Raw genomic sequence first — 16,893 nt, 5'->3', positions numbered from 1 at the left:
ACAACTAATCTACTAGGACTATGTATTAATCTATTCCTATAGTGGAAAGTATACTCTGTTTCCCCATTTTAGGGATTATATATGTTGATATAATGGTTGCACTAGTGAACCTATGGTCCTATTTGCCATACTAAGTGTTGTTATGCTTTGATTATACTGCATTATGATTGTAATTTAATGCAAGCTGTATGTTACACAATTAATTATGGTGTATGGAGATACCCGGGTGTGGGGTATATGGTTTTAATATGTTTTTAACCTTTTTGTGTGATTCAATAAAAAACCCCTCTATTTAATATTGATTGTGTGTGCTTCCCGCGATAAGCAGTTCTTTCCTTCTTCTCCATGAATTATATTTAAACTGCTTGTGGCAGCACCCTGCTATTTTCTTTAAGTCAACAGTGCTGTTCCCCTTTTTCCTAAATACAATTGATATTGTTACTTGGTTTTTGCCAAGACTTTCCTAGGTAGCACGCAAACTTATTTTAGAGTTGACATTTATATATATAATATATTGATTACTGATTGCCTTGTGGTTCACCTGTGTGATTATTGCGTTAGTTGTGCCCATGGACTGGGACGCTAGAGAGGCCGCCTGGCAGGCGCAAACTGGCACATTGTTCTTTCAGACGAATACGCTGATGGAAACATCAGACGAATTATCAATGCTTATGTCTGACCTTACAACAGCCCATAAAACTGGTATCCGCCTATGGTGGAATATACGCAGCCTCGAGGAGTATCTCAAGGCGGGCATCGCTCCTCGAGGGCTGCGTGTTTCCATTTTTCCTGCATGGGAACCTTCCCTAGATTTCCAAGAAACATGGGAACAAGGGCTCCTAAAATGCTCAAGCATATTGATCAACATGCTCCTTGAGCATGATAGAACACTTCTGGCCACTACAAGGACAAATATTAAGGATCTTGAGGCCAAATTAGCGAGAAATGGGGACACTACACAGGTCACCTCCTTTCAGCACAAGCTCAAGGAGTCTATGGACAAGTATGAGCAGGAAATAATTGAAAAGAAGCGGAAAAAGTTAAAAAGAGATCAGGTGGATTTTGAGAACAGGACTGCCTATAGATGGAAACACAAGGGCAATACCCGTAGGGCCTATAATGCCAGACACCGTGCAGACAATTATGAGAGACCAAATATAGAGAGATCAAGTTCCAGTGATTTTTTATCAACCACCGGCAGCGAAACAGACGTCGGACCCGTAGAGGTGGGCGCTATCGGCATAACAAATCGAAGGACGACCAGACCAAGAAAACAGGTTGGGCCATACAAGACCAGTGCCCGAGCCAGACGTTAGATCAGCCCATAGAGAATATCCAACCGAGCCATGTCCAGCAGGTGAGAGATGAGACCTTGCAAATCATCAATTTGTCGACCCATATACTTTCTGAACAAGAGATCAAAATACTCCAAAGGGGACTAACTTTCTCTCCCACAAAGGGTTTAGACAAATTTGTGCTGATTAAAGACTTATATCTCTTCTGCCGTAATCTTGTATTTCAGGTGATGTACCATAAACCAGAAATGCTAAATGATCTCCCAACTGATGACCAACAAGTCCTTTGTGACCTTTTGGATCTACTGGAAGAAAATGAAGAGACTCCAGGTAGAAGGAAATTCCCCTTTAAAAACAAGTCCACAGCGTTACCATGTTTCTCCCTGGTTCCATCGGTCCGTATCTTTTTTGAATTGGTTAAAAAGGATATACTCCAACTAAAAAATGTACCTCTAACATCTAATCTGACAAATTATGATAAAGCTGCCATCAAAAGCCTCAAACAGAATAATAACTTTGTTATAAAAGAGGCAGACAAAGGGGGCAACATCGTGTTGTGGCCCACAGAGATGTATGTGGAGGAGGCCAGGCGTCAGCTTAGCAACTCTAGGTTTTATACCCGGTTGCCTTCTGACCCGACCTTGGTGTTTACAACCAAACTTCACAGAATCTTGGACACTGCATTTCAACATGGGATCATAAACAACACGGAGAAAAAATATATGTGGGTGGAACATCCTGTGATACCCACCTTCTATATGCTCCCTAAAGTGCACAAGTCTGTGACAAATCCTCCGGGGAGACCCATCATTGCCAGTATTGGCAGCCTGTGTGAAAGGGCAAGCAACTACGTGGACTTTTTTCTACAGCCCATGGTCACGTCCACTCCCTCTTACATCCGTGACACATCCAACTTTATAAAGATCTGTCAGGATATACAACTCACATCGCAATCACTTTTAGTGACTTGCGATGTTGAGTCGTTATATACAAACATCGGACATAGTCAGGGGATGCATGCGGTCACATATTTTCTTGACAAACAAATACATTCAGATCGGATGCACGATTCTTTTTTGTTGGATCTCCTAGATTTTGTGTTACAGCATAATTATTTTTTGTTTGACCACATTTTTTATAAACAAATTTCTGGAGTGGCCATGGGAGTGAAATGCGCACCGGCGTTTGCAAACCTTTTTTTAGGATGGTGGGAAGCGCTGTGGGTCTATAGATCGGACCAGTTTAAAACTCGCATAACGCACTGGTCCAGATATATAGACGATGTCTTTTTTTATCTGGAATGGGACAGAGGAAGAGTGTCGGGAGTTTATAGCACAATTGAATGACAACGATTTGAATATATTTCTTACCTGTACTATGTCACCCTTTAAGGTTAACTTCCTGGATCTGGAGATAACAAGAGAAGATGACAAAATCGTAACCAACCTATACCGGAAGACAACAGCGACGAATAGTTTGCTTGAATTTAACAGCTTCCATCCTACGCATATAAAGGCCGGTGTACCAACAGGTCAGTTTCTTAGAGTTAGACGGAACTGCACTAATGATGAAGATTTCCGTTTACAAGCCCAAAATTTAACTCATAGATTCCGGGCACGCGGTTATCCCAAGAATGTGATCTCGAGGGCATTCCAGAGGGCAAATCAAGAATCTCAAGCGTCATTGATTGGGACGAAGGTGAAGAAGCAGGAACGGCAGGTGAGACTCATCACCGTTTATAATAACCAGTGGAATAATATCAGAAGTATTTTAGAAGACCATTGGCCCATCCTAACCACAGATCTCCAGACACGTAATGTGGTTAGTGTACGCCCCCTTTTAACAGCACGGAGGGCACCGAACCTGCGGGATACCTTGATGAGCAGTCACTTTGTGAGACCTCAGATTAAACTGAATAGAGGATATAACCCCATTGGTTCTTACCCTTGCGGTGATTGTAATATTTGCCAATTTATGCAAATCATCCGAAACAAATTCTGCAATCCCCGGGATCACAAAGAATATGCATTAACATCTTATATTAACTGCAAATCAAAAAATGTCATTTATGCTATAATCTGTCCCTGTAATTTAATATATGTGGGCCAAACGTCACAAGAGCTGAGGAAAAGAATTCAAAAACACATTTCCACTATCAACTTAGCAGCCTCGGACCAAAGGAAGGGTAAGTTACTTACCCCTATAGCCACCCACTTTCTCCAACATCACAGGTCCAATCCTAGAGGAATACGTATCTTGGGGCTACAGAGATTCAGGGGCAATGGCAGGGGGGGCTCTTGCCATAAATGGTTGTTGCAGACAGAATCCAGATGGATCTTTGAGTTAAATTCCATCACACCGTATGGCCTTAATGAAGAACTTCTTTTTACAGGTTTTTTGGGCTGAAATTACATATAGGGTGATCTGGATGATGGATGTCACCGAGTACAGTTGGATATGAAGTTTTTGGATATGACGGATGGGTCATACACTCTATACAAAGGATCTGGGAAGGACATCACGTCTATTGGCTTACCATGATGGACCATACTTACCTCTTCAATTAGGATGCAAATGGAGGAAGAGGACAACAGAAGATATTAATACAACTTAAAAACTGAGGGAACCATGGACTCTATGGGTTTCTAGATGTACATCTGGTTATAGATTTGATAGTATGTTCCTGTAGTATATCTGAGGGATCTCAGGTGCACTACTGATTATACATTGTATAATGATATTAATATGGAATGGGAATGCATATTGCTGCTGTGCCATTTATTCTAAGTGGACACAAGTGTGGATTTGATAGATATACAATCATCTGTGTTTTGCCCTTTTTGGGTCATTTTTGCAGCATGTGGCCCCTATCCATGGACAAATTGGGACGACATGCTGTATATGTTGATCTTATGATCTGCCTCCTCTTGGATATATGGCATATGAAATATGAGTATAAGATGTCCATTGCGATGTCAGATATTTTATGCATTCCTTGTTCCTTGGGCTCACTACGGCATTATGATATGTCTCTTTTAGAAATACCCTCTATGTCAGGATTCCGGCAACATTGCGCATGCGCAAGCAGTAGTTCCCCTCCCTCTGTGTTCATGATGATTAGAGACGCTGATGACGCGAGGGGTATACACGCGCATAAGTGTGACATGAGCTCACACACAGGAGCCGGGACTTGATTTTATGCAAGAGATACCTGCGCGGCGTCGGCCATGGGCTGCGGTTACCATGGCCGACGATCTGCACACGTGGGATGTTATCTGCTCCAAAACAGTCCGGACCGGAGCACACAGATGACACTTGGCTATTTGTAATTGTAACCACATAATGTATACTATATAAGGGGATTGGTGCTTGAATCATCACTATTATCTGTCCCTGAGGAAGCCTAGCGGCGATACGCGTGGGGCGTATCCCTGGGGGTCTCCATGCAGTGAGGTTATTCTATCAGACTGGGTCCACCATCGGTTTGTTATTACTTGGTTGGGGCATCTTACTCTCTAGTTCCTGATGGAACTCTGCCCTTCCTTTCACTCAGCTTGTTTATCCGATGGGCTAATATATTGGGCTCTTTGGTGAATTTAACCTCATTTATAATACTCTGTATTTAGATGCCATGATTCATACTATCAGGTTACTTGGTTTGGCGCATTATTTGATTACAACTAATCTACTAGGACTATGTATTAATCTATTCCTATAGTGGAAAGTATACTCTGTTTCCCCATTTTAGGGATTATATATGTTGATATAATGGTTGCACTAGTGAACCTATGGTCCTATTTGCCATACTAAGTGTTGTTATGCTTTGATTATACTGCATTGTGATTGTAATTTAATGCAAGCTGTATGTTACACAATTAATTATGGTGTATGGAGATACCCGGGTGTGGGGTATATGGTTTTAATATGTTTTTAACCTTTTTGTGTGATTCAATAAAAAACCCCTCTATTTAATATTGATTGGGTGTGCTTCCCGTGATAAGCAGTTCTTTCCTTCTTCTCCATGAATTATATTTAAACTGCTTGTGGCAGCACCCTGCTATTTTCTTTAAGTCAACAGTGCTGTGCACCTTTTTCCTAAAGGCACTGTGTCTTTACTCTTGTTGAATCCCTGTAGTATAGAACTAGTCGGGTCCCGCTCACCAGTATGGCTAACTGGGTGAGCTTGCTCTCAGGGTTCACGCTTGGGATTTCCTGGACCGTATATGTGGAAAGTCCTATCCCCCTCGTTGCGCTAGTACCCTGATTTTGGAGAGGGTGGAGAACGGATCTTGAAGGCTCCATCCTCGTCGGGTGAATTCACAGGGCGCCTGAAGCTACTCCCTGCCCTAGGTTCCTTGTACCCTGCCGTGCCCTGGCCCCTGCCCGGAGGTGGCACAAGGCCGTCGGCTGCCCTCCTCAGCAGTTCCATGCCCCTTGTCACGATCCCCTGCAACCGGGGGTTCCAGCTCCTACCAGGCCCAGACCGTCTGCCACCTAGTAGTCTCAAGGAGCCCTGCTCCTGACCTCCTCTCTCCTTCAACACTACTCCTCAACTGACTGCACCTGACCCCTGCTTAACCAACCCCCCAAGTGGGCGGCCCTATTCCACTCAGGCCGACCACTGGTGGGTGTGGTGCAGAGTGTTCCTAGGATTTTACTTAGCTGTTCTTGGCAACACAGTTTGTTAAGGACCCGTAACCAAGGAGGAGTTGGGTACTGCGCAGAAGGGCAGATTGCACAATATCCTGTGACGTCCTGATAGGCCAAGGTGTCACACATACTTGATCTTTATAATTTAATTAGGACCACACACACAAAATCTTATATGTCCTATGCAAATGGCGACAACAAAATCTGGTGCCTGAACAGCGACCCACTATTCCTGAGAACCGCTGATCCAACCACCTTCCCTTCCGCAGAATGGCAACTCAAGCCTTATCCAAAGGTAAGAAGCTTACTCTTACAATATTCGAATTTGATACGTGGACAATTTTGAAACCTTTGTTTGCAGTTACAAAGGTCAGACGTTTCCTACAGTTCTTGACCCAGTTTGCACACACTGCAGCAGGGATTTTGGTTCACTCCTCCATATAGGTCTTCTCCAGATCTTTTAGGTTTCTCGGCTGTCACTGGGCTGCATTGAGTTTCAGTTCCTTCCAAAGATTATCTATTAGGCTCAGGTCTTTAGTTGCCCTGTCTGTGTGTTTCGGGTCATCATCATGCTGTAAGACTCAGCCACGACCCATCTTCAATGCTCTAATACTAATTCTATTTTGGTCTCACTTGACCACATGACCTTCTCCCATGCCTCCCTGGATCATCCAGATGGTCACTTGCAAGATTCAATAAATCACAAAAAGACCTCCGACACACCATAAAAGAATATGAAAAAAGACCTTGGATGGTGCTGAACATAATTTTTTTGAATCATAAAATACTGTCCCAACGTTTCGGTCCTAATAGGACCTTTCTCAAGGGCTCTTATCAGACTAGTGAGAAAAAAAGAAATCTATACAGAGTGTTACAAACAAAAATGGTACAATAGTCAATATCAGGACATGACATGAAAAAACATCACATTACATGAACATGATGTAGATAAATCTCATATGTACATCAGAAATACAAATATTAGCACAAAACGTCTGAGTATAGAGTTTACAAAGATGCCTGAATAACAATAGGTCTAATGAATACATTTCATCAAGGATGAGTAAAAGAGACGAGAAGTATCTGACACGTGAACGTACCTAAAACATTAGAACCAGTGATCGTGTTGCACTAAGAGGAACAGTATGATGTCGTCATAGACGGGTGAACACTATACATATGGTCTAGATGAAAAAACATGTAAGAACCATTAGCAGATTATGTAAAAGGATGTAACCGTCAATGTAACGTGGGACATATACTCAATACCTGTAGGTATGCGATATACGGGGATGTCAAAACAACTGGTCTAGTTGTGCCAGAAGGAACCGTGTGATGACGTCTTTAGACTGAAAAGACTATGTATATAGTCTAAATGAAAAATATGCAAAATATGAGAGATCTGCATTGAGGTACAGTGTAACTGTCGGTATAACATAATGTGGAATAAAGGGGCATAGATGGTACCTGCTCGTATGTGGCAAAATGTCCAAGGTAGGCTCAGTACTGTGTGGTCACATAGCCTATTATGTCCATATGGGTAGGTATGGCCTAGAAAAAGAGGGGGATAAGGTATCCATATGTACTTATATCAAAATCACGTCAGGGAAGGAGGTGGAAAAAAACCTTAAATGAGTACCTGTCTGGGTGAGGTAGAGTGGACAATTGTAGCCGTGTTATTTTGTATCACAGTAAGGAACATACATCAAGGGACCACATGTCTGATGCAGTAGAAGGAACCTTTAGTCAAGAGGGCATAAAAATGAGAGCAATGTGAATATATGGCGGGTATTCAATGACCCCATGTGGGCTTAAATATACATGTTATGATGTATTACCCTCAGCCGGTATCACATCACGTTAAGAATAAGGTTATGTAGTCCAAGACATTCCCTGGGGGATTTCTGTGTGAAGGGAAAAAGAGGGGGCAATGAGAGGCTGAAAAGTGGGACAGGGAGTAGTATATAAGAGACACAGTACCTTACAACGCAGAGGTCAAGAAGCAGTTCTGGAGCATATGGACAGTGCCTACATTCAAGAGAAATATACAGTGAACTACACTGAGTATGTGATCTATAATGACAACGTGAGAATCCATGTGGTGGACAGTACAAACCTGCGTCCGTAGGGACAGGGTCCTGGCTGGCAACTGCACCTGCATTATGATGGCTCAGGGTTTATAAAGGAGCTGCAGAGGGAGGGATGCTACTCACCTGCGTGTACTTCCTGATTTGGAAGTGGAACGCATCATTGGTTTGGTGGCACGCATGCTCACGCATGAGCAGAACGTATATCGTCCGCGCATGCGCATAGCGGAAGCGCGCTATGACACAGTGTTCAGAGATGACGGTGGTGGATAGTGGAACTGCAGCGCTGTTCCGCGCTTGCGCAGTAAGGTGGTGAGTGGTGATAGAGCTGCAGGGGAAAAGGAGTCTAACCTTATAATGACCTATGCAGTGCAGGATATAGGTAACGTGCAGTTCAAGTTACTTCTTAAAGGAAAAGTGAACCAGTGGATGGTTTGTGAAGAGCAGGTGGGTCACATGGTGAAAGGAGCCTAGAAAAATGGGAAAATGGAATTAATTGTATCCTAGTATAAGGGAAAATTGCAGATACATATAATATCACATACCGTCACGGGATGCATAAATATGGCAGTCACAACAATTACATATGCCAGTTACATTAACTTATTATGCACAGTAAAATGGAAAAAAACAATCAGAAGAAGTTGAGAAAAACAAGGGGTAACCTAATTTAATAATAGACCTCGTAATCGCGATTTAACCCCTTAGGTTCGAGGGTGCCCAGCGCGAAAATCCAAAAGGCTTCTCTTTCTTTTAATTTGCGGATTCTGTCACCCCCTCTACGCATGTACGGGATGTGCTCAATAACCTGAAACCTCAGTTGGGCCACTGTATGATGGGCTATATGAAAGTGATGCGGAATGGGCAGTAGAAGTTGCCTGCACCGAATGGTAGATTTATGTTTACTTATGCGGTCCCGGATATGTTGGGTAGTCTCCCCGACATATCCAAGACCGCATGGACACTTGATGAGGTATATCACAAATGAAGATTCACAGGTATAAAAACCTCTAACGGGAAAGGTTTTACCTATATGAGGGTGTGTAAATGTGTTTCCCTTGATAAGATTGTTGCATTGGAGGCAGTGCAAGCAAGGGAAATTGCCCATTTTGGGGGTCCCTAGGAAGGTCTGGTGTGATTGGGTTGCTGATCCTATGTCCGCTTTGATCAGATTGTCCCTGAGGTTCCTTGGTCTCTTGTGACAGAATAGAGAAGGTGTACAGAATTCAGTGATTGAAGGGTATGCCTTTTGGAGAAGTGGCCAGTGTTTGGAAATGATGCCGTTAAAGATAGGTGAAAAGGGGTGGTAGGTTTGGACGCATGTAATGCGGGGTTTAATAGTATCCTGTTCATGGGTACGGGATGACCGATTGTATGCAATGGTAGCAGGGTAGCCTCGTGAAATGAATTTGTTACCCATTACATGGAATTGTGATATCTGTTGTTGGGGGTCGGAGACAATCCTCTCTATCCTCCTGTGTTCTGAAATGGGTAAAGCCTTCTTGATGTGTGAGGGATGGCAGCTTGAGTATAGTAAAAGACTGTTTTTATCAGTTGGTTTGACGTAAAGATCCGTACTGATATTACCCTCAAGTGATAATGAAACCATACTGTCCAAGAAGTTGATCTGGACAGGGTCACTGTGTACAGTAAACGTTAGGCCAGGCCTAAAGTAGCAAATGTCATGATGGAAGACTTTGAGGGAATCGGTGTCTCCATGCCAGATGACAAAAATATCATCGATATATCGTTTCCAGATAATGGCGTGTTTTGTCCAAAGTGGATGATTGTATATGAATGTATCCTCAAAGTGTGCCATATAAATATTTACGTATGGAGGCGCCATATTTGACCCCATGGCTGTACCCCGCTGCTGCATGTATAATTGGTCCTCAAAGAGGAAGAAATTGTGTCCCAGTACTAGTTGGAGTAGGTCCATGCAAAAAGTGTGTTGTGTTGGGGAGAAAATCTTATGTCGTTCCAGGAACCAATCAACCGCTTGAATACCGTCACTGTGCTCAATGCTGGTGTAAAGGCTATCCACATCAAGGGTCACAAGTAGGCAGTCAGGTGATATGGAGGTGAGGTTACTAATATGTGAAAGAAAGTCTGAAGTATCCTTCAAATATGAAGGTATCAGGGGAATCAGAGGTGTCAGAATTTTATCTAAAGTAATGGCCAAAGGAGAGAGGATGGACTCTGTGGAGGCCACTATGGTACATCCTGGGGGTTTCTGTAAATTTTTATGTATCTTAGGTAAGATATAGAAAACTGGTATCACTGGATTGGTCTTGATGAGAAACTCTGCCATTTTCTTATCAATGGTGCCCTGTAGGAGGTGGTAATCGACCTTATCTTTAATGAGATCGTGAATACGCGGAGTGGGGTCCCTAGAAACAGGTAAATATGTTGACGTGTCACTCAGTTGTCTATATATTTCCGACATATAATAGGTTTTATCTAGTACCACAATGGAGCCCACTTTGTCGGCCAGCTTGATAATGTCTTTGTTGTCGTTGAGTCCCTTAATGGCCCTATCCTCCTCAGGAGTAATGTTGTTCTTGACTCTATAGTCGCCTTTCTCAATATCCCTAAGGGTACCTTCACACTTTAGCGATGCAGCAGCGATCCGACCAGCGATCTGACCTGGTCAGGATCGCTGCTGGATCGCTACATGGTCGCTGGTGAGCTGTCAAACAGGCAGATCTCACCAGCGACCAGTGACCAGCCCCCAGCCAGCAGCGACGTGCAAGCGACGCTGCGCTTGCACGGAGCCGGCGTCTGGAAGCTGCGGACACTGGTAACTAAGGTAAACATCGGGTATGGTTACCCGATGTTTACCTTAGTTACCAGCTCACACCGCTTAACTTAGCGTGTGCAGGGAGCAGGAGCCGGCACTGGCAGCGTGAGAGCTGCGGAGGCTGGTAACGAAGGTAAATATCGGGTAACCACCTTGGTTACCCGATGTTTACCTTGGTTACAGCTTACCGCAGGCTGTCAGACGCCGGCTCCTGGTCCCTGCACATTCAGGATTGTTCCTCTCTCGCTGTCACACACAGCGATGTGTGCTTATCAGCGGGAGAGCAACAATAAAAAAACGAACCAGCACTCTGTGTAACGAGCAGCGATCTCACAGCAGGGGCCAGATCGCTGCTCAGTGTCACACACAGCGAGATCGCTAATGAGGTCACAAAAAACGTGACTCAGCAGCGATCTCAGTAGCGATCTCGCTGTGTGTGAAGTATCCCTAAGTGTGGTGTTGATGTCATTAGAAACCAATGATATATAGGTCTCTACGGGATGGTACGATTTTGCGGGATTAAAGGTGCTAGAGTCTCAGATTGAGGTTGCGAAGGTAAAAAGTACCTGGGCTTTGGATGGCAGTGTCAGACGTTATGTCCTTATTAGAGGAAGAAAAATGGGCTTTGAGCCGTATGGTCCTAAAGAAACGTCTCATCTCCTGGTCCAGAGGTATTCTTTGCAGCTTGAGATGGTGCTTTTTAATGCATGAAGATGATTTTTCTCCAGAACGCATGTTTCTGCTTTTTGTACCATGGAAGAAAGTTATCAGTCAAAAACTCTATATACTTTGCAGAGGTTATTTTCACACCTTCAGGAACCTTAAAAGGGCCTCCCAGCTGTCTCCCCATGATTCCGGCGCAAAACATGACTCCTCCACCTCCTTGCTGATGTCGCAGCCTTGTTGGGACATGGTGGCCATCCACCAACCATCCACTACTCCATCCATCTGGACCATCCAGGGTTGCTCGACACTCATGAGTAAACAAGACTGTTTGAAAATTAGTCTTCATGTATGTCTGGGCCCACGGCAACCATTTCTGCTTGTGAGCACTGGTTAGGGGTGGCCGAATTGAAGATTTATGCACCACAGCAAGTCTTTGAAGAATCCTACACCTTGAGGTTCGAGGGACTCCAGAGGCATCAGCAGCTTCAGATATGTTTGCTGGTTTGTAATGGCTTTTTAGCAGCTGCTCTCTTAATCTGATGAACTTGCCTGGCAGAGACCTTTCTCATTCTGCCTTTATCAGCACAAACACGTATGTGCTCAGAATCAGCCACAAATCTCTTCACAGTGCGATGATCACGCTTAGGTTTTCGTGAAATATCACCCTACATATGACCATTCGTCAATTCTTAAATTTTTAATATAATAAAGTCCAAAATAGACAGACAGGTATTTTATGTCAAATTATTATAACAAACTTTATTTATATTTTCTGGGACATTTAGTGAAGACCGTGTTAGATAAAAACCATGTGCAAACCCGTGCATAAAACTAGACAGGGCAGTGTGGTCAATTGTACAATATCCTCATATGAAAAATGGCTGAATGGGGGAATATATAATACTTAGATTAATACAATAAATTATGAAAATATCCTTATATTAATATATATCACAATATTCGTATGGTCCATTACAGTTCGTTATTTTACTATATTGTAAAGATCACCATGTGTGGTGTCATAAATAAATTACCAATAGAAACTATTGCTGATAGAGTCGTCACTATTAAGGCATATGACCTATATTGTTCTATAATAAGACAGGTAAGCTGTTATAAATATGGGTGTCACCATGTAAATATACACGTTTATGCATATCAAAATAAATACCACATAGATGTTAAAATTGTATTCTCTATACAGAATGTCATAAAGGACCATCTATATAGAGTATATAAAAGTTAGTGACAAATTAGATCAGAGATACCTTTTACAATATATCAAATAACACCATACATGCATGCGATATTAACATATAGGAACAAATTGGCTCAAAAACATGAAGCTCTAGCGAAACGCGTCAAGGTGCAGGGCAGTGTGGTCGTAACTCATGGCGGCAGCAGGTCTGTATGGTTAGACATCATTAATTTCCACTTAGGCTGCATCATGGCTCTAATGACCCTAATAACGATCAGGCCAACTTCAAGGATGTTTTGAGCCAATTTGTTCCTTTATGTTAATATCTTATACATGTATGGTGTTATTTGATATATTGTAAAAGGTATCTCTCACCTAATTTGTCACTAACTTTTATATATTCTCTATATACATGGTCCTTTATGACATTCTGTATATAGGATACAATTTTGACTTCTATGCTTTATTTATTTTGATCTGCATAAACGTGTATATTTACATGGTATTAACACTAGAAAAAAGAAGTGCTGATAGGATATTACCAGATGACACGAGTAATATATAAATATATATACACTCACCTACTTTGGTTGTGAACGTCACAACCACTGTTTAAGCATCAGATAATGGCGTCTGCTGCAGCCCCACAAGGATGAGCATTCAAACAGGAGAAGAGAAGGGGTTAACGCCGCACATCAGCCAAATGAAGATGTAGAGTTGTTGATAAATTGATATCTTTTTTATTTCATAAGTCTACGCGTTTCGAGGTAGAAACCTCTTCCTCAGGACCAGAATATCAACAAAGCATGAAACAGATGGAGATAACAGATTTATATACATATGGTGTACCCAGAACACCGCCTACTGATCGTCTGAAAAAATCAGCGGGCAGACAATCTGTTAGCGTGACACAGCATATCTGTTAGGGCCAGGTGGACGGACAGACCCAGGAGGTGGATCCACTGGGCCGAACTCCTTAATGGTGGTAAGGGGTCCGGTAGCTGGAGCACTACAGGTAGCTGAACAGTCCGTGCACAAGAGTATAACGGAGAAGTCCCTGGGACCACGGAGTCACTGATGGTAGTCCGGGTGACGGAGCTCCAGTTCAGAAGCCGAGATGATGTCAGGCGGAGTCCGGAACCTTGGGAGCGAGATGACGGGTCACCGCAGGGATCAGAGATGGTACGGACTGTCAGGATGGCAGATAGACAGCGTTTGGGTCTCGGGATTCGGCAGGACCGGATGGCACGGCAGGATCGGCTCTAGAAGAGAGAGAGGTGAGTATCTCACAGGAACACAAGGAGACCTGACTCCTAGCTAGAGAAACACGAAGATCAGGCCCCGCCCACTTGGACATTAAACCCCTTTATACCCTGTACCTGTGTGCTTCATTTCCTGTCAATTGACGCTGGCCCTTTAAGAAAGGGACAATGACCGCGCGCGCGCCCTAATGCGCATGCGCGCGGCCCGGGTGCCAGAAGCCAGAGCAGGAAGCTGAGGGGAGGAAGCAGCAGAGCCGGGCTGGGGCTGAGAAGCCGACGGGCGCCGGGAGCGGGGACCAGGACGCCTGGGAAGCGCAGGCAATGGACGCTGGAGAGCGGGGAGCGGCGGAGACCGGACCGAAGAACCGGGGAGCGAGGCAGGGGAGCCGGAGAGCGTGACAGGTGAGCCGGAAAGCAGCGCAGGGGACCCGGGGAGCGTGACAGTACCCCCCCCCACGCCCCCCTCCCCGCAACCGGGACAGGAAGGCACGGATCAGCGGAGTACCCACATTCTCCCGGGGCTCCCAGGACCTATCCTCAGGACCATACCCTGCCCAGTCCACCAGGAAGAACTGTCGACCCCGTACGGTTTTCATGGCCACGATATCTCTTACCGCATAGATGTCGTCATCGGCAATAGGAGGAGGAGCCGAACTGGCAGCAGCGGAGAAGGGACCAAGGACAAATGGCTTGAGCAGGGAGACGTGGAATGAGTTGGGTATCCTCATCGTGGCCGGGAGCTGTAGCTTGTAGGAGACCTCATTGATCTTGTTGAGGACTTTAAACGGCCCGATGTAGCGAGGACCCAGCTTGTAGGATGGTATCTTCAATCGGACGTACTTGGAAGCAAGCCAGACTAGATCTCCAGGAGAGAAACACGGAGGGTCCAGACGTCTCTTGTCTGCGTGTCTCTTCATCCGCAGGGAAGCACGCCCAAGGGACGCCTTGACAGAGTCCCAAATGGTTGCAAAGTCACGGGCTACAGTATCAGCAGCAGGGACATCCGAAGAAGGGGATACAGGCAATGGGACGGAGGGCTGAAGTCCGTAAACGACATGGAAGGGAGAGCTGGAGGAGGACTCACTGATGTGGTGGTTATGGGAGAATTCAGCCCAAGGAAGAAGCGTGGACCAGTCGTCGTGATGGGCGTTGACGTAGTGACGTAAGAAGGAGGTCAAGATTTGATTGACCCTTTCCACTGGGCCATTAGACTGAGGATGGTAGGCAGAAGAAAAGTCCAGAGTCACTCCCAGATGTTTGCAGAGAGCCCTCCAGAAGCGGGAGGTGAACTGAGTTCCTCTGTCGGATACGATGTGTGATGGAAAGCCATGCAAGCGGAAGATGTGATGTATATAGGCGTCCGCGAGTTCCTGAGCAGAGGGCAGTCCAGCCATAGGGACGAAATGAGCCATTTTAGAGAACCGATCCACCAAGACCCATATGACTGTGTGTCTGGAGGACAATGGCAAGTCCGTAATAAAGTCCATCGCTATGTGTTGCCACGGAACTGAGGGTATCGGCAGAGGCAGAAGACGGCCATATGGCAGGTGTTTGGGCGTCTTGTTCCTGGCACAAGAGGAGCAGGCAGAGACAAAAGCAGCGACGTACGTGCGAAGGGATGGCCACCAGTAATGACGTACAATCGCACCCCATGTTCTCTTCTGACCAGCATGACCGGCTGTTTTCGAGGCATGTCCCCAGTGTAACACTTTTTGCCTGTCAGTCTCAGAGACATAGGTCTTCCCGGGCGGTATCTGGGCCAGGGTGACAGGGGCCACCGGAATGATTTTGCTAGGACAGATGATGGGTTGGGTAGTCTCCTCCTCCTGCTCCATGGGCATGAAAGACCTGGACAAGGCATCAGCGCGTACATTCTTGTCCGCGGGTCGGAAATGGAGCTGGAAATCAAACCTGGCAAAGAATAAGGACCACCTGGCTTGCCGTGGGTTCAGTCGCTGAGCGGACCGCAGGTATTCCAGGTTCTTGTGGTCCGTGTAAATAATCACGGGGTACACTGCTCCTTCCAGAAGGTAGCGCCATTCCTCCAGAGCCAGTTTGACTGCCAATAACTCTCGGTCACCGATGGTGTAGTTGCGTTCAGGCGCTGAGAAGCTCTTGGAGAAGAATCCGCAAGTCACCATCTTCCCGGAGGAGGACTTCTGCATGAGCACTGCTCCGGCTCCCGAGGAGGAGGCATCCACCTCCAAGGTGAACTGGCGGTTTAACTCCGGACGGTGGAGTACAGGAGAGGAGGCAAATGCCCGCTTCAGAGAGCCAAACGCGGCGTCGGCCGCAGGTGACCAGTCCTTTGGATTAGCCTCCTTCTTGGTCAAGGCGGAGAGAGGAGCAGTCAGAGCAGAGAAGTGAGGGATGAACTGGCGGTAGTAGTTGGCGAACCCCAGGAAGCGTTGGATTGCCTTCAGTCCAGAAGGAGGAGGCCAGTTGAGAATGGAGGAGACCTTCTTTGGATCCATCTGCAGTCCGGTATCGGAGATGATGTAACCCAGGAAGGGGAGAGAAGACTGCTCAAAGACACACTTCTCGTACTTGGCGTACAGACGATTCTCTCTCAGTCTTTGTAGAACCAGCTGCACGTTCTCTCTGTGGGTCTGGAGGTCCGGAGAGAAGACAAGGATATCATCCAGATACACCACCACACAGACGTAGAGAAGGTCCCGGAAAACGTCGTTCACCAATTCTTGAAAGACTGCTGGTGCGTTACACAGGCCGAAGGGCATCACGCAGTATTCATAGTGCCCATCGCGAGTATTGAACGCGGTCTTCCATTCGTCCCCAGAGCGGATGCGGACCAGATTGTAGGCACCCCGAAGATCCAGCTTGGTGAACACACGAGCTCCTCTAAGCCGGTCAAACAATTCGGGGATGAGCGGCAGAGGGTACTTGTTTTTCACGGTGATTTGGTTCAATCCCCGGT

The 16,893-nt window shown here is 45.3% G+C and overlaps 1 protein-coding gene and 1 long non-coding RNA gene across 2 annotated transcripts in view; one reads left to right on the top strand and one right to left on the bottom strand.

The window, feature by feature from the left end:
* The window catches only part of LOC142260636 (uncharacterized), a 155,108-nt gene that overhangs the window by 42,285 nt on the left and 95,930 nt on the right, over positions 1–16,893 (top strand). Inside the window, exon 5 of the mRNA XM_075332028.1 lies at positions 630–1,277. Within this exon, the coding sequence (XP_075188143.1) occupies positions 630–1,277 (648 nt within the window). The remainder of the gene's footprint in view (positions 1–629; positions 1,278–16,893) is intronic.
* Positions 7,253–7,627, bottom strand: LOC142260638 (uncharacterized). The gene is made up of 3 exons (XR_012728676.1): positions 7,585–7,627; positions 7,413–7,496; positions 7,253–7,316 (listed from the first exon to the last, which is right to left on the bottom strand). It is a non-coding gene; the product is annotated as an uncharacterized LOC142260638 (long non-coding RNA).

Source organism: Anomaloglossus baeobatrachus, unplaced genomic scaffold (assembly GCF_048569485.1).
Source record: "Anomaloglossus baeobatrachus isolate aAnoBae1 unplaced genomic scaffold, aAnoBae1.hap1 Scaffold_148, whole genome shotgun sequence".
Taxonomy (NCBI): domain Eukaryota; kingdom Metazoa; phylum Chordata; class Amphibia; order Anura; family Aromobatidae; genus Anomaloglossus; species Anomaloglossus baeobatrachus.
The sequence above is the reverse complement of the archived record's forward strand: the minus strand, read 5'-3'. Positions and strand labels throughout refer to the sequence as shown.